Source organism: Microtus pennsylvanicus, chromosome 5 (genome assembly GCF_037038515.1).
Source record: "Microtus pennsylvanicus isolate mMicPen1 chromosome 5, mMicPen1.hap1, whole genome shotgun sequence".
Lineage (NCBI taxonomy): Eukaryota > Metazoa > Chordata > Mammalia > Rodentia > Cricetidae > Microtus > Microtus pennsylvanicus.
The window spans coordinates 126329585-126355377 of record NC_134583.1 but is presented as its reverse complement, the minus strand read 5'-3'; the positions used below and the strand labels follow the sequence as shown (position 1 = coordinate 126355377).

Sequence of the window (25793 nt, the reverse complement as noted above, 5' to 3'; positions counted from 1 at the left end):
CTGGGAGGAGACTCTATCCCATGCTTCTCTAAACTATTTTTTATCTTCTCTCAGTTCTTTTCTCTCAGTGTAGCCAGTATTAGGTGCAGAAATTAAGAAAAAAAAAGAGGTGGCTTGTGGTAACAGAAGATTCGAGAAAACTACTGTCGACAAAGCAATATTTATGCTGGACTTTGAAGGAAGATTCAGATTGGGATACAGAAAAATAATATGTTCACCCTAAGGAAGGAGGGCGATCAGGGGATGTGGAACAGGGGTGATGGGATGGAGTTGAGAAGGACATTTGAGACAAAAGGAAGGTCATTTTTGAAGATGGAGACAGGGATGCATAGGATGCAGAGTGAGGACATGGACAACTTGCATTTTGATTTGTGCGTGATGGTATATTGATGTGGGAGTGTCATATATCAATCTGTTGATTTCATTGGTTAAGCAATAAAGAAACTGCTTGGTGGGAGGAGTAAACAGAACAGAAGGCTGGGAGAAAGAAGCTGAGTCAAGGAGTCGCCATGATTCTCCCACTCCAGGCAGACGCAGGTTAAGATCATTCCTGGTAAGCCAGCTCGTGGGCTACACAGATTATAAGAAATGGGCTAGTCCAGGTGCGAGAGTTAGCCGAGAAAAGGCTAGATATAACGGGCCAAGCGGTGTTTAAAAGAATACAGTCTCTGTCTAATTATTTCCGGTAAAGCTAGCCGTGCAGGCCAGGTGCGGGGATGCAGCCCAGCCGCTCTTATTTCAACAGTATATAAAAGTAATGGCTGAAAACAAAGACCCTCAGTGTAGGCTTGGATCCTCAGTGGCAGAATTACATATAAAGAAGCCATTGCTGGCTGAGCTGTGGTGTAGCTCTGTGGTTAAGAGTACTTGCTTATTATGCATAGGAGCCTGGGTTTGATCCCAGGATCAAAACAAACAAACATGCTCCTTGGCCGGCAGAATCAGCTTCTTTTTGTAGAGACATAATTAATACACGGTACAAACATAGGCGCTTCCCAAGGACAGCATTCTCAGACTTGAGCCCAATCCCTCATGTACTGCACAGCTACAAAACCAAAGTTGCCACTGGCCTGATCTTTTCCATATGTTGTTCTTTGCTTTGATTGGCAGAATCACGTTGGTGTTTGCGTACTCAAGCCACACCAAAAAGTCCAAACCAAACAGTATGGATCTGGAATGATCTCCATGTCTTCACATGGATTATGGCTCCTGACAATAGCCAAATGTGGATTTCTCTGTGTCCGAGATATTTTCAGTCTGGTAAATTAAAAAAAAACAATCTGATCAGAAGATGGGGGGGTGGTGTTAGAAACCCGAACAGTGGCTAAAGGTATTTGTTGCTCTCGCAGAGGACTGGGGCTCAGTTTCTAACACCCACTCAGTGGCTCACAACCAGTTCTAAGGGATCTGGTGCCCTCTTCTGACTTCTGTGGGCACCAGACACACATATGGTATACATACATACATGCAGACAAAACACCTGTACACATAAACAAAAATAAATGATTCCCTGCTTAAAAGTTCTATTTTCTCTTCCAGAGGACCTGAGTTTGATTCCGCAGCTGAACTGAATGGTTCTCAAGGGCCTATAACTCTGTCTCAGGGTCCCAATGAGCAACTACATGCCTGTGCACATGCCCACACACACACCTGTGCCCACACATACTCCTGTGCACACACATACTCCTGTGCACACACATACTCCTGTGCACACACATACTCCTGTGCACACACATACTCCTGTGCACACACATACTCCTGTGCACACACATACTCCTGTGCGCACACATACTCCTGTGCACACACATACTCCTGTGCACATGCCCACACATACTCCTGTGCACACACATACTCCTGTGCGCACACATACTCCTGTGCGCACACGTACTCCTATGAACACACATACTCCTGTGCACACACATACTCCTGTGCACACACATACTCCTGTGCACACGGCCACACATACTCCTGTGCCCACACATACTCCTGTGACCATGCCCACACATGCTCCTGAGCAAACACATACTCCTGTGCACACGGCCACACATACTCCTATGCCAACACATACTGCTGTGCACACACATACTCATGTGCCCACATACTCCCGTGCACACACATACTCCTGTGCACACACATACTCCTGTGCACACACATACTCCTGTGCACACACATACTCCTGTGTCCACATACTCCTGTGCACATGCCCACAATACTCCTGTGCACACACATACTCCTGTGCACACACTTACTCCTCTGCACACACATACTCCTGTGCACACACATACTCCTGTGCACACACATACTCCTGTGCACACACATACTCCTGTGCACACACATACTCCTGTGCACACACTTACTCCTGTGCACACACTTACTACTGTGCACACACATACTCCTGTGCCCACACATACTCCTGTGCACACACATACTCCTGTGCACACACATACTCCTGTGCACACACATACTCCTGTGTCCACATATACTCCTGTGCACATGCCCACAATACTCCTGTGCACATACATACTCCTGTGCACACACTTACTCCTCTGCACACACATACTCCTGTGCACACACATACTCCTGTGCACACACATACTCCTGTGCGCACACACTCCTGTGCACACACTTACTCCTGTGCACACACATACTCCTGTGCACACACATACTCCTGTGCACACAAATACTCCTGTGCACACACATACTCCTGTGCACACAAATACTCCTGTGCACACACATACTCCTGTGCACACACATACTCCTGTGCACACACATACTCCTGTGCTCATGCCTACACATACTCCTGTGCACACACATACTCCTGTGCCCACACATACTCCTGTGCTCATGCACACACATACTCCTGTGCACACACATACTCCTGTGCACACACATACTCCTGTGCACACACATACTCCTGTGCCCACACATACTCCTGTGCACACGGCCACACATACTCCTGTGCACACACATACTCCTGTGAACATGCCCACACATACTCCTGAGCACACACATACTCCTTGCACACGGCCACACATACTCCTGTGCACACACATACCCCTGTGCACACACATACTCCTGTGCACACACATACTCCTGTGCACACGGCCACACATACTCCTGTGCCCACATACTCCTGTGCACACACATACTCCTATGCACACAAATACTCCTGTGCACACACATACTCCTGTGCACACACATACTCCTGTGCTCACACATACTCCTGTGCACACACATACTCCTGTGCACACACATAGTCCCGTGCACACACATACTCCTGTGCACACACATACCCCTGTGCAGACACATACTCCCGTGCACACACATACTCCCGTGCACACACATACTCCCGTGCACACACATACTCTTGTGCACACACATACTCCTGTGCACACACATACTCCTGTGCCCACATACTCCTGTGCACACACATACTCCTGTGCACACACATAGTCCTTTGCCCACACACTCTGTGCACACACATACTCCTGTGCACACACATACTCCTGTGCCCACATACTCCTGTGCACACACATACTCCTGTGCACACACATACTCCTGTGCACATGCCCACACATACTCATGTGCACACACATACTCCTGCGCACACACATACTCCTGTGCTCATGCCCATACATACCTGTGATTAAGTAGGAATCATTTCTCAGCATGTAGTATGCACATGGATTTTAGGCATTAACAAAACGCGTGGAAGAGGAAACCGCTTCCTAGGAAAATTGACCCAATTTCTTTCTTTTTTCTTGACTCACTGAGCATGTTAATGATTTTAAGGGTCTTTCCAGTCGGCCTGCCCCTCTAAAGGAAGAAGCCCCAGACAGCACACACAGAGCATGGGCGAGGCACTGCAGAAGGGCTCCTGCCCAGTTTCCTACTATTAAGCTTCCCTGGAGACTTCCTGAGAGGCTCTGAACGTCCAGCGCTCTGTGGTGAAGTTAGGGAACCTGCTCCCTGCCCGCTGGGGACTCAAGGGAGGAAATGATGTGCTTGTCTGCAACGCCACTCTGACGGGGGGGGGGGCTTGTTGTTGCTGCCCTCATCCCTTCTGAAAGAGCAGGAGAGGGCAGCGAGACCCTTGTCTGAGTCCGCCTACGGGCCTGCCCATGGACCTCTGACTCTTGAAGGCATCCTAATTGTGTTCCCTTAAAGTCCCTCCCCTAACTTCACAGCCTTCAGCAAGTTTGCTGACGGAGTGGCTGATTGCCTGGTTTAAGCCACTGGTTCTGATCGCTGTCCTTCCACGTTACACAAAGTAGTGGGAAAATAAATCAATGTTGTTTGAACTAGGGGTTTTAGGTGCTATGTTCTGTCAAGAACTGCCTCTGTACTGACTAAAATGTCATCAGAAGTACAACAAAATTACCCATTAGCAAAAGTATATATGATGTTGGAAAAAATGCTAGAGAACTGCGTTTATAGTTTCTCCATTTTATCCCTAAAACCATGAAGGAAACGTTTGCCCGGTGTCGGAGTCATTCTCACCAGGGGCACGGGATCCAGTACATAAAAATGTCCATGGATGGCCAGCACATCCTGGTGAACGGGAAAGATGACGGCACCCTCGTCTACCTCAAGTGGAAGTACGTATGGCGCACAGGCAGCAATGCGGTGTGCTGTGGTGTCTTAAACTCAGAAGACCAGTATCTCAAGAGATAGACTGTTACACGCAGAGATCCGGGAGGAGAGGGCACACACCCCGTGCTTGCTGTAGGAGCCTTGTGGGAGCCCCAGGGTGGAGAAGGGTGATGAGGAAGAAACATGGCCAGAACCATTATCTCTGAAAGAAGGATCTAGAAGGATAGGTGTGAACTGGGATGGGTGAGATCAAGTTCTGAGGGATAGGAGCTACTTCTTGTTGTAGGAACTTGACCCCAAGGCTCTTAGTAGCCTCAATGGCCCTAAGTGTGAGAGCTCCCCTCTCCCCAGGAGCTGTCCAGAGTGTGGCCTTTGGATGGTTGGCTCTATTTGAAAGGATGCTCTAGGGGGAGTTGTGGCCATCTCCGGGAATTGATTCAACCTATGTTTCAATGTGACACCCAAAAGACAGCTTGGACTTTAAAGGCTGTCTCATGGGAGACACTGAGGGACATCACTTACTTCGGCAACCGTACCTTTAAAACTTGGCTTTCCTTGGTATCATGGAAACGTGAATACCATGGGGATTTTGTATCATAACATTTGGGATGCTGCTTATCTCAAGGACCTGTTTGGAAATGGCCATCACCATATCCATTTCATACAGGAAAACCCTGAGTAAAAAATAGAAATTTGCATCAAATAAGTCATAGCCTGCCCTTTCCAGCCAGTGAATAAACAGTGTCTCCAGCCACAGCAAGAGTAGGTGCTCTAGTTAGAAAAGATGGCTACCTGAACTCCCACACTAAACAAAGTTGTTTGGAACCTTGGTCCAGGACTTAGGAGCCTTGTGACCCATACGCCTTCAATGAAACCTCTAAGTCAGTGGTTTGCAACCCATGGGTCATGACCCCTTGGGGGGGGTCGCATACCAGGTACCCTGCATGTCAATTATTTCCACTATGATTCATAACAATAGCAAAATTGCAACTATGAAGCAACAACAAAATCATTTTATGGTTGGGGTCACCACAACACGAACTCTGTGAAAGGTTTGCAGCATTAAGAAGGCCAAGAACCACTGCGCTAAGTTGTCTAGAACAGGGTCACTCAAGGTTGGTAGTCTGCAGCTTCTGTTAGAAATCCCTGTCCGGGTGCCCTCCCCTCTAACGGCCTCAGAGTGTCAACTCCTGTTCTACTTTGCTTTTCTGTTGCCCTGATAAATGCTACGACCAGATGAAACTTGGGGAAGACAAGATTTATTTCCGCTTGCGTAGTTGTAGTCCATCAATGAGGGAAGCCAAGGTGGGAGCTTAAACAACACAGCTTGTTGGCTAGCCTCCCCTAGCTTGTGTATATGGCACAGACCGCCCTACCAAGGGATGGCGCTGCTCACTGTATGCTGGGCCCTGTTACCTCAGCAATCAAGATAATGCCCCAGAGACACACTTGCAGGCCAGTTTAATGGAGGCAATTCAACTGGTGGCCCACTTTCCTAGGTAACAAGAGAACCTAACCAGAGGAGTAAGTAGCCCAGGAAGGCCTTTTCCCAAGCCCTCCCAGTGGTAGAAGTGTGAAGTTCAAGATGCCTTGGGGTGTGGCATGGAAATAACCTGTCGGGTTGGGCTGTGAGGGTCAAATCAAATAATGAGATCATGTATATGATGAATCCTGGTGCATTCTGGGGGCCCCGTTACAGCAGTGGCTCTTCTGTGTGGTGGCCAAAGGCTATTTTGGGTGAAGGTACAGGACAACATAAGGGGAGACCACCCAAGAAGGGTCAGGTCCACGAAAGGATCCTCTTCTGAGAAATGGAGGTCCAGTGACTGAAGGTCACCGTGGAGAACTCCCCAGGTTTCTCTGTAGTTGTCTGGGAAGAACACTGCTAAGTGTGATGATCTTAAACTGATTGTATGAATCTGTGTTTTCTCTCTCTCTCTCTCTTTCTCTCTCTCTCTCTCTCTCTCTCTCTCTCTCTCTCTCCTTAGGCGGCTTGGAGCAAACTTAGCAAATGAGATCATTGAACACTACCAACAACTAATAGCCAGTCTGAGCAAAACGGTGGAAAAAGAAAATGAATATTTAGTCACATCAGGAGTTTCCCAAGATGTGAAGCAAGAAGAGGAGCCAACAGAATCCAGTGTAGCTAGCTCACTTTCTCTCTCTTTACAGATAAGATGGAAGTTTTCAGGGTTGTTGTTTTTTTTTTTTTTTTTTGCTTGTTTGTTTGTTTAAGACAAGGTTTCTCTGTGTAACAGAACAGGACTAGCTGTCCTGGAACTCACTCTGTAAACCTGGCTGGCCTCGAACTCGCAGAGATCTGCCTGCCTCTGCCTCCTGAGTGCTGGGATTAAAGGTGTGTGCCACTACCACCTGGCATACTATTTCTTCTTACCCAGTGTTTTTTCAACTAGAATATAAGCTACATCTGTTAGAAAACTCATCTTTTCTTAAAAGGATCACAAATATTATATCTCAAATTTCACTTAAACTATAAGATCTGGGCTTCCTCAAAAAAAAATTTTTAACCAATATTGGTGTTTGGTCAAAGCAGTCTCTCTCTACTTCATATCATATTCATAATTTAAGAAGGGTCTGTCTAGAAATATTTATTTTATTTTTCAACAAATACTTTTTCAAATTAAGTAAAAATCACTTTATTGTGATGAGCTCACATAAAAATATCATATAGCTAGCTTAAGGAAGCCCCTGAAATAGTTGTCTGCTCTCAAACTCTGTACACCTTGCTATACCTTCACATAGTCTGATTGGGCATTCTGAAGCAATGGGCATTGCTTGGGGTTTGTACACTTTCATTGCCAGTTATGGGTTGGTTGGTTTTTGTCTTGTTTTGTCTTTATTTCTAAGACAAAGTCTCATTGTATAGCATTGACTGTCATGGAACCCGCTTATATAGCAGGCTAGCCTCAAACTCAGAGATTGGCCTGCCTCTGCCTATTACATTTTTATATATGAACCCACCACAAAAGAAAAACTATCACAACAGAGCAGAAAGGGGTTCAACAAATAACGATTGGGTGCCTACAAAGTGTTGACGTAAGACAGACACCACCATGATGGCGAAGACTTTTTTTTTCTGATATTCCCATGGGGCTGCTGGAGCTCAGAGAGATGGAAACATAAGCACACAAGCAGATGATTAGTGGACAAGTAGAATAAGAAGGGTCTGGAAACAATGTTCGCTGGACTAGCCTCTCCATAAGAAAGAGGAGGGGCAAGAGAACTCAGGACAGGGGGACAAGTTGCTTGGTATATGATGTGTAGAAACCAGCAAATCATGACACAAAGACTTATTATTAGTTATGAATGCTCAGGCTAGCCCAGGCTCATTTCTGGCTAGCTTTTTTAACGTAAATAAACCTGTTTCTCTTTCTCTACCTTTTGCCTCAGGACTCTTCCTTCTGTATATCTCTCCTGATATCTCTGTCTGGCTGGTTGGTAGCTGTTGACAGAGTTCTGTGCCTCCCAGTCCTGCAGCTATTCAGTCCTAACAAAACACACAGAGGCTTTTATTGATTATAAACTGGTTGACCTATTAGCTCAGGATTATTATTAACTAGCTTTTACAACTTAAATTAGCCCATCATTCTTATCTATGTTTAGCCACGTGGCTTGATACCTTACTCAGTGAAGCATTCTCATCTTGCTTCCTCTGCATCTGGCTGGTGACTGCAGACAGAGCCTTTCCTTTTCCCAGAATTCTCCTAGTCTGGTTGCCCTGCCTATTACTTCCTGCCTGGCTACTGGCCTGTCAGCGTTTTATTAAACCAATACAAGTGACAAATCTTTACAGGGTACTAGAGCATTATCCCACAGCAAGGCACATCCCCCTCATTCTTCCCATTCTCTTCTCTCTTCTTCTCCATCTTAGATTCCTCCTTCTATTTATTCTCTCTGCCCACTAGCCCCACCTATCCTTTCTCCTGCCTATCTATTGGTCGTTTAGCTTTTTATTAGGCCAATCAGATGCCTTAGGCAGACAAGGTGAAACAAATGCAATCCTTACATCATTAAACAAATGCAGCATGAACAAATGAAACATATCTTTACATAGTCAAAGTAATTTCCACAACAATCAGTCTTTAAAACATCTTTATTTTCTTGGGACAGAGGTGTGAGGATTAAAGCATCTAGGCAGGCATGTGTCTGTGTTTTTTTTTAAGTGAGACAAGTGCAAATGGGGTTCAGTGAAGTGGGGTGAGAAAAGAACTTGACACTTTGTGAGACCTTTCTGTCTCCTTCCAATTTCTCTTAGAGAAAGCTGAGCTTGGACTCATCACAAGAGGAATTAGCTATCCATTCTGACAAGAAAATTTCTTGGATCCAACAAAAAAGTAAAGAGGTATTTGTTTGTTTGCTTGCTTGTTTGTTTGTTTGTTTGTTTGAGACATGGTTTCTCTTTATCAATCTGATTGTTCTGGAACTTGCTCCATAGACCAGGATAGCCTCAAACTCAAGAGATCCACCTACCTCTGCCTCCTGAGTGCTGGGACTAAAGGTATGCACTACCATACTCAGCCCATGAGAAGATATTTATAAAACACGAAACAGGTTTGAAATAATACTCTGTGATGTGCCCACTGCATTCTGTTTCTATGGAAACCTAGGGGGAGAGTTAGAATGTTATGTGAGACACTGCTTGCAGTACATTGCATTGTACAAATGACTTTCCTAAAAGCAAATACACACCTAAGCCAGAGCGAGTTCCAGGATGGCCAGGGCTACACAGAGAAACCCTGTCTCGAAAAACCAAATGGAATATATATATATATATATATATATATATATATATATATATATATATATATTTAACCAGAAACCCAACAAAAGTATCCAGGAAAGCCAAAACCAAGGAGGACCCGTGAGATTCCATGTTTGTGTTCTGAGGAATGTCTTAAAAGGGTGGGCTGGAAACTGAAAGGCTACTCTGGCTGAGGACATTGTAAAGTGAGCACCAGGCTGAAGGTGAAGTCTGGACCCAGTCTCGCTCAGGTTCAGGCCAAGGGGCACCTTAGGCTAGTGCTCCTTTGTCGGTTGTTCACTATTTGCTTATCACTACTTATTTTCAATTCGTATGATTGACATCAGTTTGATGTGTCTCGGTGGTCATTTTCAAACCACTAGATTTAAGCAAGTATCACAGGGATATGATTTCATAGTTTGCTTTTTTTCTTTCTTGAGTGCATATTCACGTGTTGGCTCGTGTGCGTGTGAGCATGCATGCGTGCTGGCTCATGTGCATATGTTTGTCCGTGTGGTTGTCGGGGATAGTCTCCACCACTCTTCCACCTTGCTCACTGGAGCAGGGACTCAGTCAAACTCAGAGCTTACCAATATGCTTAGTGTTGCTGTCCAGCTTGCTCTAGGGACTCACCTTCTGAGCCTGGAATTACAGGCGGGCTGCCGCACACACCTGCCATTTATGTGTGTTTCTGGGGATCCAAACTTGGGTGCTCTCAATCGTGTGGCAAATCTTTTCTGGGTGAGCCATGCCCCACCCCTGTATATTTTATAGTCTTTGCCAATTGTTCTATTTCCCTTTTAAAGAAATGCTGCCTATGTATCTATCAGAGTAACTCCTCATTCTCCCGTCATCTTCTCCCGCCTTACTAAGTGAGGTGCTTGCTCCATTTCAGGCCATCAAAAACGAGGTCAGACTGTTCTCACAGAAAAGAAAAGAGATCAAAAGAGGAATCAAGGAGCTTTCTCGAACTGTAAGTGCATGGCTGCATGCACTGGAATGCACCAGCCTTCCATCAAAAATTACATTTTCATCTTATTTTGTTTCACACCGTATGAGGAGGTTTCCAGGGTATTCGAACAGGGTCAAAACTTAGCTATATCACACTTCAGTGTTAAATAAACAGTGTGTTCTCCCTCTGCTTCCCCCAAGTGCCCCATCTTACGTTGTATTTTAATACCTATTTTCTTCAAAGTTATACACTGACTTCTTTTCCTTTAAAAGCGGCCTCTGCCCTACTGCCCTTCACCATGGCTCTTGTGCTTTCCCAACCTTTCTGTTGTGTGCCTCCGTCTTTCCAAACGGCCTCCTTCTACCGTTTCTTGACATGTTTACGTATGCGTTCCTGAGAACGGAGCCACTCACTTTCTCCAAGAATCTTCCTACCTTAATTAGCCTAACCAACATAACTCTCTATTCCTACCTTAATTAGCTTAACCAACATAACTCTCTATTCGTACCTTAATTAGCCTAACCAACATAACTCTCTATTCCTACCTTAATTAGCCTAACCAACATAACTCTCTATTCCTACCTTAATTAGCCTAACCAACATAACTCTCTATAACCCTCTCCAGAAGCAACGAACTTCCTGACCTTCCTGCCCAGAGATCTGTCTCCTCAGGGAATCCACTCCAGCGCAGAGACAAGCTGCTGTTTGTCATTAGATGAATGGATTTCTATATAACATTCCTAAAACTTTGATAGCCACAATAAGCCTAGAATGGAATTCCTAATCTCACAGTATGTCCAGAGAGCACACCACCTGCTGTAGTGGAATTCTCTATCTCACAGTATGTCCAGAGAGCACACCACCTGCTCTAGTGGAATTCTCTATCTCACAGTATGTCCAGAGAGCACACCACCTGCTCTAGTGGAATTCCTTATCTCACAGTATGTCCAGAGAGCACACCACCTGCTCTAGTGGAATTCTCTATCTCACAGTATGTCCAGAGAGCACACCACCTGCTCTAGTGGAATTCTCTATCTCACAGTATGTCCAGAGAGCACACCACCTGCTCTAGTGGAATTCCTTATCTCACAGTATGTCCAGAGAGCACACCACCTGCTCTAGTGGAATTCCTTATCTCACAGTATGTCCAGAGAGCACACCACCTGCTCTAGTGGAATTCTCTATCTCACAGTATGTCCAGAGAGCACACCACCTGCTCTAGTGGAATTCTCTATCTCACAGTATGTCCAGAGAGCACACCACCTGCTCTAGTGGAATTCCTTATCTCACAGTATGTCCAGAGAGCACACCACCTGCTCTAGTGGAATTCTCTATCTCACAGTATGTCCAGAGAGCACACCACCTGCTGTAGTGGAATTCTCTATCTCACAGTATGTCCAGAGAGCACACCACCTGCTCTAGTGGAATTCTCTATCTCACAGTATGTCCAGAGAGCACACCACCTGCTCTAGTGGAATTCTCTATCTCACAGTATGTCCAGAGAGCACACCACCTGCTCTAGTGGAATTCCTTATCTCACAGTATGTCCAGAGAGCACACCACCTGCTCTAGTGGAATTCCTTATCTCACAGTATGTCCAGAGAGCACACCACCTGCTGTAGTGGAATTCTCTATCTCACAGTATGTCCAGAGAGCACACCACCTGCTCTAGTGGAATTCTCTATCTCACAGTATGTCCAGAGAGCACACCACCTGCTCTAGTGGAATTCCTTATCTCACAGTATGTCCAGAGAGCACACCACCTGCTCTAGTGGAATTCTCTATCTCACAGTATGTCCAGAGAGCACACCACCTGCTCTAGTGGAATTCCTTATCTCACAGTATGTCCAGAGAGCACACCACCTGCTCTAGTGGAATTCTCTATCTCACAGTATGTCCAGAGAGCACACCACCTGCTCTAGTGGAATTCCTAATCTCACAGTATGTCCAGAGAGCACACCACCTGCTCTAGTGGTCCACTCTTTACCCACCAACACACCTTCGTATTTCAAACTTCAGATTATGGGCATGATGGAAGAAAACGAAAAAGTGGAACCAATTGCACAGTTAGAGGAACAGGAATTCTGCCTGGACCTTGAGGAGCTGGAGAGGCTTCACGATGAGAGCGAGGAGGAGGTGGCAAAGGTATGAAAGGGCCTCCCTGAAGTCCCCAAGGGGGACGTGAGAGACGTAAAACAGAGTGATGCCGAGAAAGGCTCTTCCCATGTAACTCTCCCAACACTCTGGTCTTTGGAAGAAATACCAACCCTAGATTTAACTCCTGAAGAGAATCACTAACACCTGGCACCATAAACCCACCTAACTGGTAGCACATCTGAGTGTAAAATATGAGTCCTTGAGAGAAGAAGAGGAACCCCCAAGTCAGGGGTCTCAATGACCCTAGGGCTCCAGTCAGTGTAGCATGAATGATAAAAACCCAGGGTCAGATACAGGGGCTAAAGCTGAAGGTCAGAAAAGCAGAGCTGTACGCCACTAGAGAGACCTTTTTACCTTTACCAATGCTCAGATCAAAGGGGCGATCCTCAGGCTGCCGAGGCTGCACTGTGTCTCCACCAAACCTCAGACTCCACACTCCAGTGAGTTCCTATCTCTTAGCCTTTATATTCCTCTCTCTGCCCAGCCATAACACTCCTATCTCCACCTCCATAGCGCTCCGTTTAAAGATGTGTGATTCCCAAACACTGGGGTTAAAGGTGTGAGCCAGCAACACCTGGATCTGTTTCTGGGTCAACCTTGTGTAGCCCAGAGTGGCCTTGAACTCGCAGAGATCCGCCTGCCTCTGTCTCCTGAGTCCTGGGATTAAAGGTGTGTGCTACCACTGCCTGGCCTCTAGTGGCTTAGCTCTGCACTCTGATCTTCGGGCAAGCTTCATTTAATGAAGTACAAATAAAATGTCACTACATGAGAGATTATTTTTAACCAGTTTGTAAATAATCCTGCCACCAGAGTGAAACACAAGGAAGTTGGTAGACAAGAGTCTGAGGAACAAGAACTGCTGTGGTTCACTTTCATACTGTGTTTTTGGTCAGACTCTTAAACAGGGACACTTAATTGCTTATCTATTATGGGATATCAGCAAATAAAGCCAATTGAAGCTACATGTATGCTTATAAATTTTTAAAAAGTAAATAATCCAGTTCCCTAGATAAGTGGATATTATTTTATTGTAAACATAAATAAAAGAGGAATTAAGTAAAAATTTTCAGACACAGGCCACGAACTGGTCCTTCATATGTGCAGACAAGAATGAAGCTAGCATTGAATATCCTGTTGCATTATATGAAAATACAGGTTTCAGTCTTTTGATAAAACAGGGAGAGGGAACTGGAAAGACTTAAAAAAAAAAACAAAGTTGGGTGTAGCTCCCTCTCTCTGTAGTCCTGGAACTGGGGAGGCTGAGATGAGGAAGTTCCTGAAACTCAACAAACCAGCTACCTAGCCTACATGGAGAGCCCTGGGACGGTGAGCGATCCTGTCTCAAACATGATGTTCTGAGGGGGGACACTTGACGTTGTCCTCTAGCGTGCACTATATACATGTGCATGTACGCATGTGCATGTGTCTGTACAGAGAGAACCCAGGAAGACACGCACTTGACTTCCGCAGGTCTGTCTGGGTCAGTCATTCCGCTTTCGTTACCCCTAGTGCGTGTCTGTCTACACAGCCCCTTTTGTTCATGGTTGTCACCTGGCCTCCCTTACAGGCCTTCGTATTGACCCAGCAGTCTTCGAGGCAGGGAATCTAAGCCTTGACCCAAGCCTTGGGACTAGGACTGCGTGGCCCAGAAGTTCACCACAGTGTAGGGCAGCTGTGGGAACTCCTGTAAAAACACTCCCACTAACTGGGCAGCTCTGGCTAGCTAGCGAGCTGGTGATAACATATTTTTTTCCTACGCAGCTATATTCTCACTTTGATCTTTCCCTTACTTTAAGATAAGAAAAGATGTGGAGATGCATAACTTGGCCAAGAGCTATTTAACTGAGCTCATCCGCGAGGAGTGCTGGAATTCCATGGCTGTGAGGGGCCGAGCTCTGAAGGTAATGCACACGTGACCCCGAGCACAGAATCCCAGCTGATGAGAACTCTCATTAAAACATCCCATCACATAGTAAAGGAAATCCACACAACAGAGCATTCTGTGGCCCTGGCACCGTCCGTGACGGATTCCACCAGTTCTCACACCTTCCTTTGATTCATTCTCCCCTCTGCTCAGTCTCATGCGCTTCGAAGACGGTGCACTTCCAGGTTCCCCTTAGTACCTTTTCCTCTGTCCCGTGTTGCCCCGCACCCTTCTCTTAGTGCCTGCCACCCCAAAAGGCTATCTAACCATGCTCTACACAGATTAAAAGGCAGACAAGACACTGTCTGCATTCATGCCTCTGCTTACCGTGGCGTGTTCTAAATGGCTGTTCTTTTAATCACATTGGGTAATCAAGCATCTCGCTCTATGCGCATGTCCTTAAATAGGTACTACAGCACCTTTTCCCTCTTTCAAATATGCCTTTCCCTTCCTATCCCCACGTGTGTGATAAAGCCACCACACACGTATGGAACTGGGTAGCGTGAGCGGCATGGGTGGAGGCAGACAATTCTTTTGCCAGAGCTGCCCTATGTCCTGACAGATGTTTTACACCCTCCTTGGCCTCTATCTACTAACAAGGACACCTTCAGACTACTAAAGTAGCAATAGAAAAGGTCTTGAGACACTCCCAGTGTATCCAGGAGAGGAGGATGTGGGGAAAGTTGGTCTTGAGAATCATTGCTGTAGAACGAATCCCTTCACAAAAGCATGCTGTTTTATGCAAAAGTCATGCCCATAAGAAGAGCGCTACAACCGCTTCATTCTAAAGGTCCCGGGGTCAGCTCCTCTCACTGTGTAATAACCTCTGGATTGATTTTAATGAAAGGAAACATCCCCTATGCCCCCCTGATGCCCACAAGTATAGTAGAAATGAACTTGATCCATCTTGGTTTCCACCCGAGTGCTTCCATATCCCCTATGTGGTTGAGAACTTCCCCATGAAAGCGCGTACAGAAGAAGAGCTGCAGCAGTTGAACAGAGTTCTGCAGCAAAAGAAGACCGAGGCAGAGTGTCTTAAGGTACCACTTCAAACATGGGGGTGTATTTACATACATGATGTAATTTATTTAGGGTCCCCGCGCTGGCTAGGCTCTTCAGAATTGAAGGAACCTCAGCTGAGAAATTGCCTCCATAAGAACCCGCTGTAGAACATTGTCTTAATTAGCAATTGATGTGGGAAAGCACAGCCCACAGAGGGTGGTGCCATTCCTGGGCTGGTGGCCTGAGATTCTATAAGAAAGCAGGCTGAGCAGGCTAGTAAGCAGCATTGCTCTGTGGCCTCTGCGTCCGCTCCTGCCTCCATGTCCCTGCCCTGCTTGAGTTCTTGTCTTTGCTTCCTTCAGTGATGAACAGTAATGTGGAAGTGTGAGCCAAATCAACCCTTTCCTCCTCAGGTTGCTTTTGTCATGGTGTTTTATCACAGCAATGGAAACCCTAGCTAGAGCTGGGCGGTGGTGGCACACACCTTTAATCCCAGCACTCAGGAAGCAGAGGCAGGCGAATCTTTGTGAGTTCAAGGCCAGTCTGGTCTGCAAGGGCTAGTTTCAGGACAGTCTCCAAAGCTACAGAGAATCCCTGTCTTGAAAAACCAAAACAAGAGAAAGAAAGAAAGAAAGAAAGAAAGAAAGAAAGAAAGAAAGAAAGAAAGAGAGAGAGAAAGAGAGAGAGAGAGAGAAAGAAAGAAAGAAAGAAAGAAAGAAAGAAAGAAAGAAAGAAAGAAAGAAGCCCTAGCTAGGACAGTCCCCATCATGTGGAGTTGTGCTGAGATTAATTTAATATTAAGTTTATATATATTGTACATTTACATTCCTAGTTAATTTATAGGCTGTATCCTCATAAATATATAATCCTATATCCAAATAGTAAAAAAGGAGTCTGTAGCCTATATGTTGATTAGTCTTTGAATATGAGAATTTGATTTTTAAAGCTGTACCTTGGGCGCTTCTCACATCCTGCTCAGAGGCTGTCTGGATCTACAATCCCTTCTTTGTCCTCCCTCACATTAGGGACCATGCTTTATGGTCATTGACCAAAGATGAAACTGAATCTATGTTGATGAAATTTATGATTCCCTAAAGCAATCCCAGCTACAATTTCTAAACAACAGTCTCCATCAAAGCAGTAAAAAGTGTCCCTGTGGCATAACTTAGTTTTGGCCAGAACTTTGTACCCCCTCTTTTTCTGAAACATAAAATGAAGGCATACTTAAATCAACTTACACTCTCTAATCCCATGTGAACAAGTTCCTTGATAAAATATGAGAAGTTTTTTTTTCTCTGATTTAAGTACCAAGAGAAACTCAGAATATTTACAAGAAGGTATCATCCTGACACAGAAACGTAAATACTATGGACTAGCAAGGGTGGCTTTTATTCTTTTGATTTACAGTGAGTCAGTTTCTGAAGCTTTATTCTCTTCTGTAGCCATCTCAGCATCCATCCTATTGAGCCAAATTGTTGGCAAGACAATTTAAGCTCTTACACTGATTGTTGAAATAATTAAATCACCTAAAACTTGCCCTTGGTGGAATTCTGATTGCACGAACTCCATGTCATCTCTTCCCTATGCTTAGCTACGGAAGGAAATTGTAGAAGTCCAGTCTTCGGCCACTATGCTTAAAACGCATCATGACGAGGATGAAGAAGAAGAAGAAGATGAAGAAAATGTAATAAAAGACACCAGCCTGCCCAACTACATGCTTGGTAGTTTGAGTACTGATTTTGGGGCAGATACGTCTCTGTTGACAAGTCAATTGGAACTTCATTCCAGAGAGGAGAAAATCAACCAAATTATATTACTAAAAGTGAGTGGCTTTCTTTTTTTTATTAAAAAAAAACTCTGACATTTCCCCCACAATGTTCCTTTCAAGGGCTCACATAGAAACATTGCAGTAGTCAAGTAATACCTCTATAACCTTTGAGAAATACACAGATGACTAGTTTTCATGTCTTATAGGCAGAGCTTGTATGCAAAAGATACTCCCACCCATTCAAATTGGGTTTGACGATGCCAAGGTTTCTAGGGAATGCTTTTCCTTAGCAGACACAACAGACATTCTTATTAGAACTTTAGTTGACTCAAAGAAACGCTTTAATTCCACGTGCCCGGTAACCCATGCATCACTCTGGATCTTGTAAAATCAGGATGTGATCTGTCTACTTAACACAGAGAAATACAATGACCTTAAAATAAGTATGAGTTTCCTCTGGCTGCTAGCTCCCACTCCTTGACTTCTGCCAAAGGAAACAGTCTCAGAATACACCTAGAACAAGAAGTCTCTAGTGAATATCCTGTTTAAATCAATAACTAAGGTTGTAAGTCATTTGAAATTCCATTAGCTATTCCCACTCTCCAAAGTTCTTCAGCTGTGTCTCCAGTTTCTGTCCCCCTTTACATGGGGCTCAGCCCTTGCTTCCCATTCTCTTCTCCTCCTTCTACCCATGGCATATCTGTTTATTTATACACAGAACTGCTTAATCACCCCTCTTTCGGTTGCTGTCTATCTTTAAGGAGGTCATCTGAGCCCCAAATACCTATAGTCCTAGGTGTTAAAATCATGCCCAGCCTACTTTCATGATTTCATCTTTAGTGGGAGAAACTGATGGACCAGACTTTGACTTAACATAAACCTGAGTTTGAATTAGAGTTGCCACTTTGAGTTGAACCTTAAGCACTTGGGTTGAGTTGGGGCGATCCACTTGGATTCCCATAGCTATTGGCTGACCTAGTTGGCTTATTCATCTTCTCCCTTCTACTTGAGAATGACTTAACTCTATAAAGGAAGCATACAGTGGTCCTTCTCTGCAAGACTCTCCAAACACCATTGCTTCTTTTCTCCGCATCTCCTCCATCAGATTTCCAAGGAAGAGGTGCTGAGTTTTGTATATTGCTTTAAATTTTTTATAGTAGATTTTTAAGGACATGCAAAAAAAATAGAACTGTCCAATAAGCTTCCAAGCACCCGTTGGTACTTTCCAGCAGACCTACATGTTGAATTACAGCTCACATCTTAGGAAGGAGGCTGTTAGGGTGTAAATATTGCTGCGACCTTAATCCAAACCCAGCTAGCTACCCCTGTATATTATTAAACCTAGAAATGACTTGCTGTAAATACCAGTCTGGGAAGACAATTTTGACCTTCCTAAATGATATTTTCTGGAATGATCTTAGAGTTGTATATGGGATTGTGTTACCAGAAAAGACATAAGACATGATGCGTCTTCAGTAACCTATTGATATTTCAGGATATCATTTACAATGTAAAAAAGGCTTTCAACAGCGAATTTGATGCCGCCTATAAACAAAAAGAGATTGAAATTGCACGCGTGAAAGAAAGGAATGTTAGAATTGAAGAAATTATTACAGACCTGGAACTGGAAGAAAAGGTCTGGCAACCAGTGTTTGAAGACTGTGAGAAGCCAGAAAGAGCCCTTGTTGTGGAAGATGATGAGGTACAGGCCAGCCATCTTATCCCTTCCCGTGTCTTAGGAGATCTTACTAGCTCTGGTTTGTCCATCCTCTTGTCTGCACTAGTTTTAGAAGCAGCTGTGCTAGACAGCACTTAGTTACAGAGGACAGCAATAGAGAGGAATCCCATGGATCCAGGGACGATCTAAACATCAAACCTAGAGAGAGCAGGAGTCCAAGGCTGGGACGTTGTGGGGTGTCCAGAAGACTGTCTTCAGCTTCAGCTCATGTCTCTGTGCAGTTAACCTCCTATGGCAATTCCACTTTACGTCTCTTCTACTAGAGAGGACAGTTCATCTCAGTGAGACTCTAGTTCCAATGCCATGTATGCCTGAAAAGGAGCTCCTTGGGTACAGGTACTAGAAGTAGAACCCCAACAGGCCATTGAAGCGGATGGAGTGCGGGTAATTTTCAAGGTCATTTGGAGCAATATAGGCCTCAGGGAGACGGGATGGATGGATGGATGGATGGATGGATGGATGGATGGATGGATGGATGATGGATGGATGATGGATGGATGGATTATGGATGGATGATGGGTGGATGGATGGATGGATGGATGGGTGGGTGGATGGATGGATGATGGATGGATGGATGGATGGATGATGGATGGATGGATGATGGGTGGATGGATGGATGGGTGGGTGGATGGATGGATGATGGATGGATGGATGGATGATGGATGGATGGATGATGGATGGATGATGGGTGGATGGATGATGGGTGGATGGATGGATGGATGGATGGATGGGTGGATGGATGGATGATGGATGGATGGATGGATGGATGATGGATGGATGGTCTCCAATGTCCACAGAAGCAGTTGAAAATAAAAAGCCAAAGTGCTTAGAAAGGACTACATATCCATCTTTTTAGAATTAAAAATACAGAGGAAATACACAAAGGAAATCTCTGGCTCATATGAAATAAACTGAAATTATTTGGAGAATGAAAGATAATCATGGGTAGAAGTGACACTCTTTGTGATCTATGTTAGACATTGGGTACCATTCTAAGGGCCCCAGCAAGACTGGGATGCATGTGCGATTAGACAAGCTTGATCCCATTTCACAGATGGGGAAAGCGAGGCACAGAGAAGCAGCTTGAGCATAGTCTCCCAGGTGATGAGTAAGAGCTGAGATCTGAACACTGTCCGTGGCCATGCTTCAGAGGACAGTCTCTTCCCCTCCACCTGTGTGGTCGTTTTCCTTGCCTATTGCTGTACATCCTGAGACCTCACCCTGCCGCCCTCTAAGGCCCCTGTCCTGACAATCACTTTTGCAATGTTAGTGAATCCCCAGCTCTGCTTGATGTTAGCTCTAAGCCATTCTACACTCGGGAGAACAGTTGTCTGCCAGATCTGCGATGCCCTTGCTCTGCCTGGGCCACGCACAGGCTGCTCACATCAGTAATGCCAGTAAAGCCCACAGAGCTTTTCTCTCACCTCCTCCTTGTCTAGTGAGCTTCCTATTCTGACTGCACATTCTGGCTCAGGGCTCCTTTACCGCCCCAGGCTCTTAACTTTAGGACCTCTATTTTTTTGAGTATGAGTTATGTGATTCTTCTAATTCCCACCATTCTGCCTTTATCTAAGTAAAATTCTTCCTCAGAGGAGTCAGCACCCGAGAGGTAAGAGGTGAGCGAGGGCCCATTTTTCCTTGCTCTCATTTTAGACCTTCATCCTACAGCAGAAAACTGGTTGAAAATCTGCAATGCTCTTTCAAACCCCCTCCTTTAATATCTTTTAACTTTTCTCAGAATGTGGAAGGAAAATATGACTTGATATTTTTATAGAAACTAGCAAAAAAACAAACAAACAAAAAACCTATACTTTCTCTTTCAGATTTCATTTCAAAAACACCTTGCTCCATGGCAAAAATCGAAAACAGAAATGACCACAGCCTTTGAAATGGAGCAACAGCAGCAGGCGCTGGTATGTGGCTTTGCTCAGTGGTGCCCCAAACCTTCTCTCCATCTTAGAGACACCCATGCATTGTCACAGTCCAGAGGTCATTTGGATCTCGGCTGCCGTCCTTCTGTTCTCTCCTCGTGTTTCTGTCACTTCCCAAGTCCCAGATGTAATCGCTGTAATGGCAGGCAGGCAGCTGCCTGACAAACGTTAACTGTTGGCTGTCGTTAACTGTCTATTCTAATTACCTTCTCTGATCCTGGTTCTCTCCCAGGCCTCCGAGGCAAGACAGAGAGGCCTGATGGACATGATGGGAGGTGTTCTGGAAGTCAAGAAGGAAGACATCTTGAGAATGGTGAGCTACTTGGCCATCTTTGGGGAAAATGAAATGAGATAGAAAGAGCTACTTGAATGAAGTTCATCATTTTGTTTCCTGTAAAACTCAGTTTTAGAAATTCTACCACCCTCAGTATTCAGTTACCTAGAAAGATGCCAACAACAAATTTGCCTTCTTTTCTCACATACACTCACCACCACCAGAAGGAGGAGGAAGAAAAGGAAAAGAAGGAGGAGGAGGAGAAGGAGAAGGAGGAGGAGGAGAAAGGAAGAAAGAAAAAGAAGGAGGAGGAAGATAAGGAGAAGGAGGAAAAAGGAGGGGGATAAGGAGGAGGAGGAGGAGGAGGAAGAAGAAGAAGAAGAAGAAGAAGAGGAGGAGGAGGAGGAAGGAGGAGGAGGGAGGAGCAGGAGGGGGGAGGAGGAGGAGGAGGAGGAGAAGAAGAAGAAGAAGAAGAAGAAGAAGAAGAAGAAGAAGAAGAAGAAGAAGAAGAAGAAGAAGAAGAAGAAGAAGAAGAAGAAGAAAGGAGGAAGAAAAGAAGGAGGAGAAAAAAAGGAGGAGGAGGGAGAAGGAGGAGGAGAAAGAAGAAGAAGAAGAAGGAGAAGGAAGAAGGAAGAAGGAGGAAGGAGGAAGAAAAAGGAAAAAAGAATGAGGAAGACAAGGAGGAGGAGAGGAAGGAGGAGAAGGAGAAGAAAAAGAAGGAGGAGGAGGAACGAAGAAGAAGAAAAAGGAAAAAAGGAGGAGGAGAAGCAGAAGAAGCCGAAGCAGCAGAAGAGGAAGAGGAAGAGGAAGAGGAAGAAGAAGAAGAAGAAGAAGAAGAAGAAGAAGAAGAAGAAGAAGAAGAAGAAGAAGAAGAAGAAGAAGAAGAAACAAGTAAGCTTAGTGTTTAGTGATCTTGCTTCACCTACAGTTAGTTGTTCAAACATACCAGGGACGTGTCATTCCAGGTCTTCCTGCAGGTCAAGCTACAAAGATACCAGCACCATCTGAGTCTGTTACTTAAGAGTCTGGGCAACCCTAAAATGACCACCATCCTCTCAGAACCATAGGAACCCGGTTGTAAGGCTTTCCCACATTCTTCTGTCTAAGCCTCAGGTTATCCGCCTTAATGTTTCCCTTTTTAACTGTCACCTCTGCTGGGAGGTTTTCACGGTAGTGCTCCATTGATGCTTATATATGCGAGAACATGCTCTTTCCTTGTGCCTCCAGGTGATCCCGCAACCTGCTTTCATGATAAAATCTGATGCTTTGTGGAGTGAAGAAGAAAGGAAACAATTTAAAGAGTATGAGAAAAAAGTCAAGGAGCTAAATGAAGAGAGAGATAAGTACAGAAAGGTTAGAAGAACAGAAAACATCTCTAGACTCTCTAGGTCAAATTTTCCTAATGCCTTTAAGAACTTAGGGATAATGATTTGACTTAAAGTCCCATGAGAACTTAGAGGTTGGAACAGAAAAAAACTGAGGGCTGGAGACATTTAAAAAATGAAATACATAATATTTTTAAATTCTTGTTGATGTCAACACTTCCCACAGGTTACTGTTCGTTTGATCCTCTGTTCTCTTCCCATATGCTTAAGGAACACCTAGCACACACAAGACATTACAAGGGCTCGCTCTGTTTGGGCTACAGCCATTAGAGTTCAGTAGTGCTTCTGGCTGATTCAGTCTCAATCTCATCGAAAGGATTTGAGAAGGGAAAACTACAACCAGCATGACTCATAGTTCAGGTCTTATTTGAGGGCTCTGCAGTGTAGTTCCATTTGTATGGTCTCCCAGTACAAAGAAACATCCCCACATGAAAATGTCTCACACCGTAGAAGAGACGTAAAAGTTGTTGGTAATCGGGCATGATAGTCCATTCCTACAATCCCAGCACTTGGAAGGTAGGGCAGGCTCATCAAGGAGAGTCTAAGAAACCTGGGCTACATCATAAGAACCCCCCAAAATGTTGGTGTTACATAACAGGGCAAATACTATTCTTTTATGAAGGCAGTAAAACCACACCGTCACTCAAGACAGGATAGCACAACTTACCAGCTTTATCATGGCATTGTCTTTTGCAGCAACTTTGAATCTCTTGCTTGGCTATTATTTTTATTAGCTGTAGTTCTCCCTTGTATTTTTAACTAAGTTTAAAAGCCAAAAGAACCCAAAGAGCTAATCGTGGAAGAAGTCATGGTTCGGAGAGGTAGGGATGTAGTTGCCTAAAGAGTGAAAGGTGGAGTTCTGAGTAGCTCTGTCAATTTGTCACAACCAAGAAAGAGAATTATAGACCAATCTCACTCATGAACATTGATGCAAACATCCTCAACAAAATACTGGCAAACCGAATCCAAGAACACATTAGAAAAATTATCCATTATGATCAAGTAGGCTTCATCCCAGGGATGCAGGGCTGGTTCAACATACGAAAATCTATCAATGTAATCCATCATATAAATAAACTGAAAGAAAAAAACCATATGATCATTTCATTAGATGCTGAAAAAGCATTTGACAAAATTCAACATCCCTTTATGATAAAAGTATTGGAGAGATTAGGGATACAAGGGTCATACCTAAATATAATAAAAGCTATATACAGCAAGCCGACAGCTAACATCAAATTAAATGGAGAGAAACTCAAAGCCATCCCACTAAACTCAGGAACACGACAAGGCTGTCCACTCTCGCCATACCTCTTCAATATAGTGCTTGAAGTTCTAGCAATAGCAATAAGACAACATAAGGGGATCAAGGGGATTCAGATTGGAAAGGAAGAAGTTAAGCTTTCGTTATTTGCAGATGATATGATAGTATACATAAGCGACCCCCAAAACTCCACCAAAGAACTCCTACAGCTGATAAACACCTTTAGTAATGTGGCAGGATACAAGATCAACTCCAAAGATTTCCTGAATTAAGGAAATGTCTCCACTTGATTGGCCAGTGGGCGTGTATATAGGACATTTTCTTGATTGATGTGGGAGGGCTTAGCCCCACTGAGGTCAGTTCCACCCTTGGGCAGGTGATCCCGGGTGGTAGAAGGCTTCCTCCATGGCCCCTGCCTAGCCCCGGTTTCAGTTCCTGCCATGACTTGCCTCCCTGATGGCTGTGACCAGGACATGTAAGCTGATGTTCTTCCCCAAGCTGCTTTGGTCGCAGTGTTTATCACAGCAACAGAAAGCACAAGGACAAGCAGTGACCCTTACGCTGTGTTCTCTCCATGTTTTAATGCAGTTTCCTGCCTTCGCCCTCACTTCCCTGAGTGGCCATGATAGCTCTCTGGTGAAGCCCCAGCCTCGATTCAATGCAGTTGTTTGTCCTGGTTTGCTTTCTACTGCCACGATAAAACATCATGACCAAAAGTGACCAAAAGCAACTTGAATCGGAAGAAAGGGTTTATTTCATCTTACAGCTTGTAGCCTAGCATGAAGGGAGGTCAGGGCTCAAGACAGGAGCCTGGAAGCAGAAGCTGAAGCTGAGGAAGAACACGACTTGCTGGCTTGTTCTCCATGACTCTCCCTGACTGTTTCCTGTCCAACCCAGGACCACTTGTCCAGGGTGGGTCCAGGAAGTCAGCTGGACCTTCCCACATCAGTCACTAATCAAGAAAACGCCCCCCCCCCACACACACTTGTCTACAGGCTGTGTGATGGTGATGACCCCTTAATTCGTTTCTTCTTCCCAGATGTCTCTAGCTTGTACCAAGCTGACAGAAAACTAACAAGCAAGGTACCCTTGCCTCCTCTGCACCTGCTCTCATGCAGCGAATACAGAAACAAAACACAAACACAAAATACAGATTCACCCCCGGTGGTTAACTTCAATCTCAGTTGGATTTTTCAAAAGTTTTCCATGTTTTGCTCCACTTGGTTCTCTCACACGGACACATAGATCTACTTAGAACTAATCTTGTTTCAGTTCACACACCCCATCTTCTTCCCTAACACTGGACCATGAACTAATTTTTCAGTAATATAGAATCAAGTCCAGAAGGCTGGGGAGATGGCTCAGAGATTAAGAGATTAAGAGTGTTTAGTGCTCAGTCATAAGGATGGGACTTTGGATCCCAGCACCCACATCAGGCTATGCACGATGCTTGGAGCACAAGCTCCAAGGGATCCAACACCCTCTTCTGGCCTCCATGTGCACCTGCCCACTCAAATATACATTCTCTCTCTCTCTCTCTCTCTCTCTCTCTCTCTCTCTCTCTCTCTCTCTCTCTCTCTCTCACACACACACACACACACACACACATACACACACACAAACACACACATGTAAATATTTTTATTTAAATATCAAAGCAAGATGTATAATATTTAAAAATCAAGGTATTTAAAAACAGGAGAGGAAGAAAAAATTTAGGGTGAAATGTTGTATGTGTAAACTGTTTTCTGGAAAGATTTGCTGCAGTTTGATTTACTAGGCCTACCTGATTAGTGATCTTTAGCATTACTTTCCTCCAATGTAATTTTCAAACATCAGGCTGGGCAGACAGCTCCGTATCCTGGTTAAAGAGCTTATTACACAAATATGAGACCCTGAATTCAAATTCTTAGTTTTCACTTTAAGAAAACTAGACCTGGCTGTGCATATCTGTGACCCCAGGGCTGTAGCACCAGGTAGGGGAAGTGAGGGGGGTGGAGGGCAGACATGGACACAGGCATATCCTGAAAGCTCATTGGCCAG

At 44.7% G+C, this 25793-nt stretch overlaps 1 protein-coding gene across 1 annotated transcript in view; it reads left to right on the top strand.

The window, feature by feature from the left end:
• Cfap43 (cilia and flagella associated protein 43) overlaps nucleotides 1-25793 on the top strand; it is a 93802-nt gene that overhangs the window by 51790 nt on the left and 16219 nt on the right. Inside the window, exons 15-27 of the mRNA XM_075974348.1 lie at nucleotides 1111-1260; nucleotides 4468-4598; nucleotides 6582-6735; nucleotides 8870-8956; nucleotides 10251-10328; nucleotides 12327-12452; nucleotides 14261-14365; nucleotides 15312-15428; nucleotides 16982-17212; nucleotides 18654-18860; nucleotides 20720-20809; nucleotides 21060-21140; nucleotides 22329-22454. Of these exons, the coding sequence (XP_075830463.1) occupies nucleotides 1111-1260; nucleotides 4468-4598; nucleotides 6582-6735; nucleotides 8870-8956; nucleotides 10251-10328; nucleotides 12327-12452; nucleotides 14261-14365; nucleotides 15312-15428; nucleotides 16982-17212; nucleotides 18654-18860; nucleotides 20720-20809; nucleotides 21060-21140; nucleotides 22329-22454 (1683 nt within the window). The remainder of the gene's footprint in view (nucleotides 1-1110; nucleotides 1261-4467; nucleotides 4599-6581; nucleotides 6736-8869; nucleotides 8957-10250; nucleotides 10329-12326; nucleotides 12453-14260; nucleotides 14366-15311; nucleotides 15429-16981; nucleotides 17213-18653; nucleotides 18861-20719; nucleotides 20810-21059; nucleotides 21141-22328; nucleotides 22455-25793) is intronic.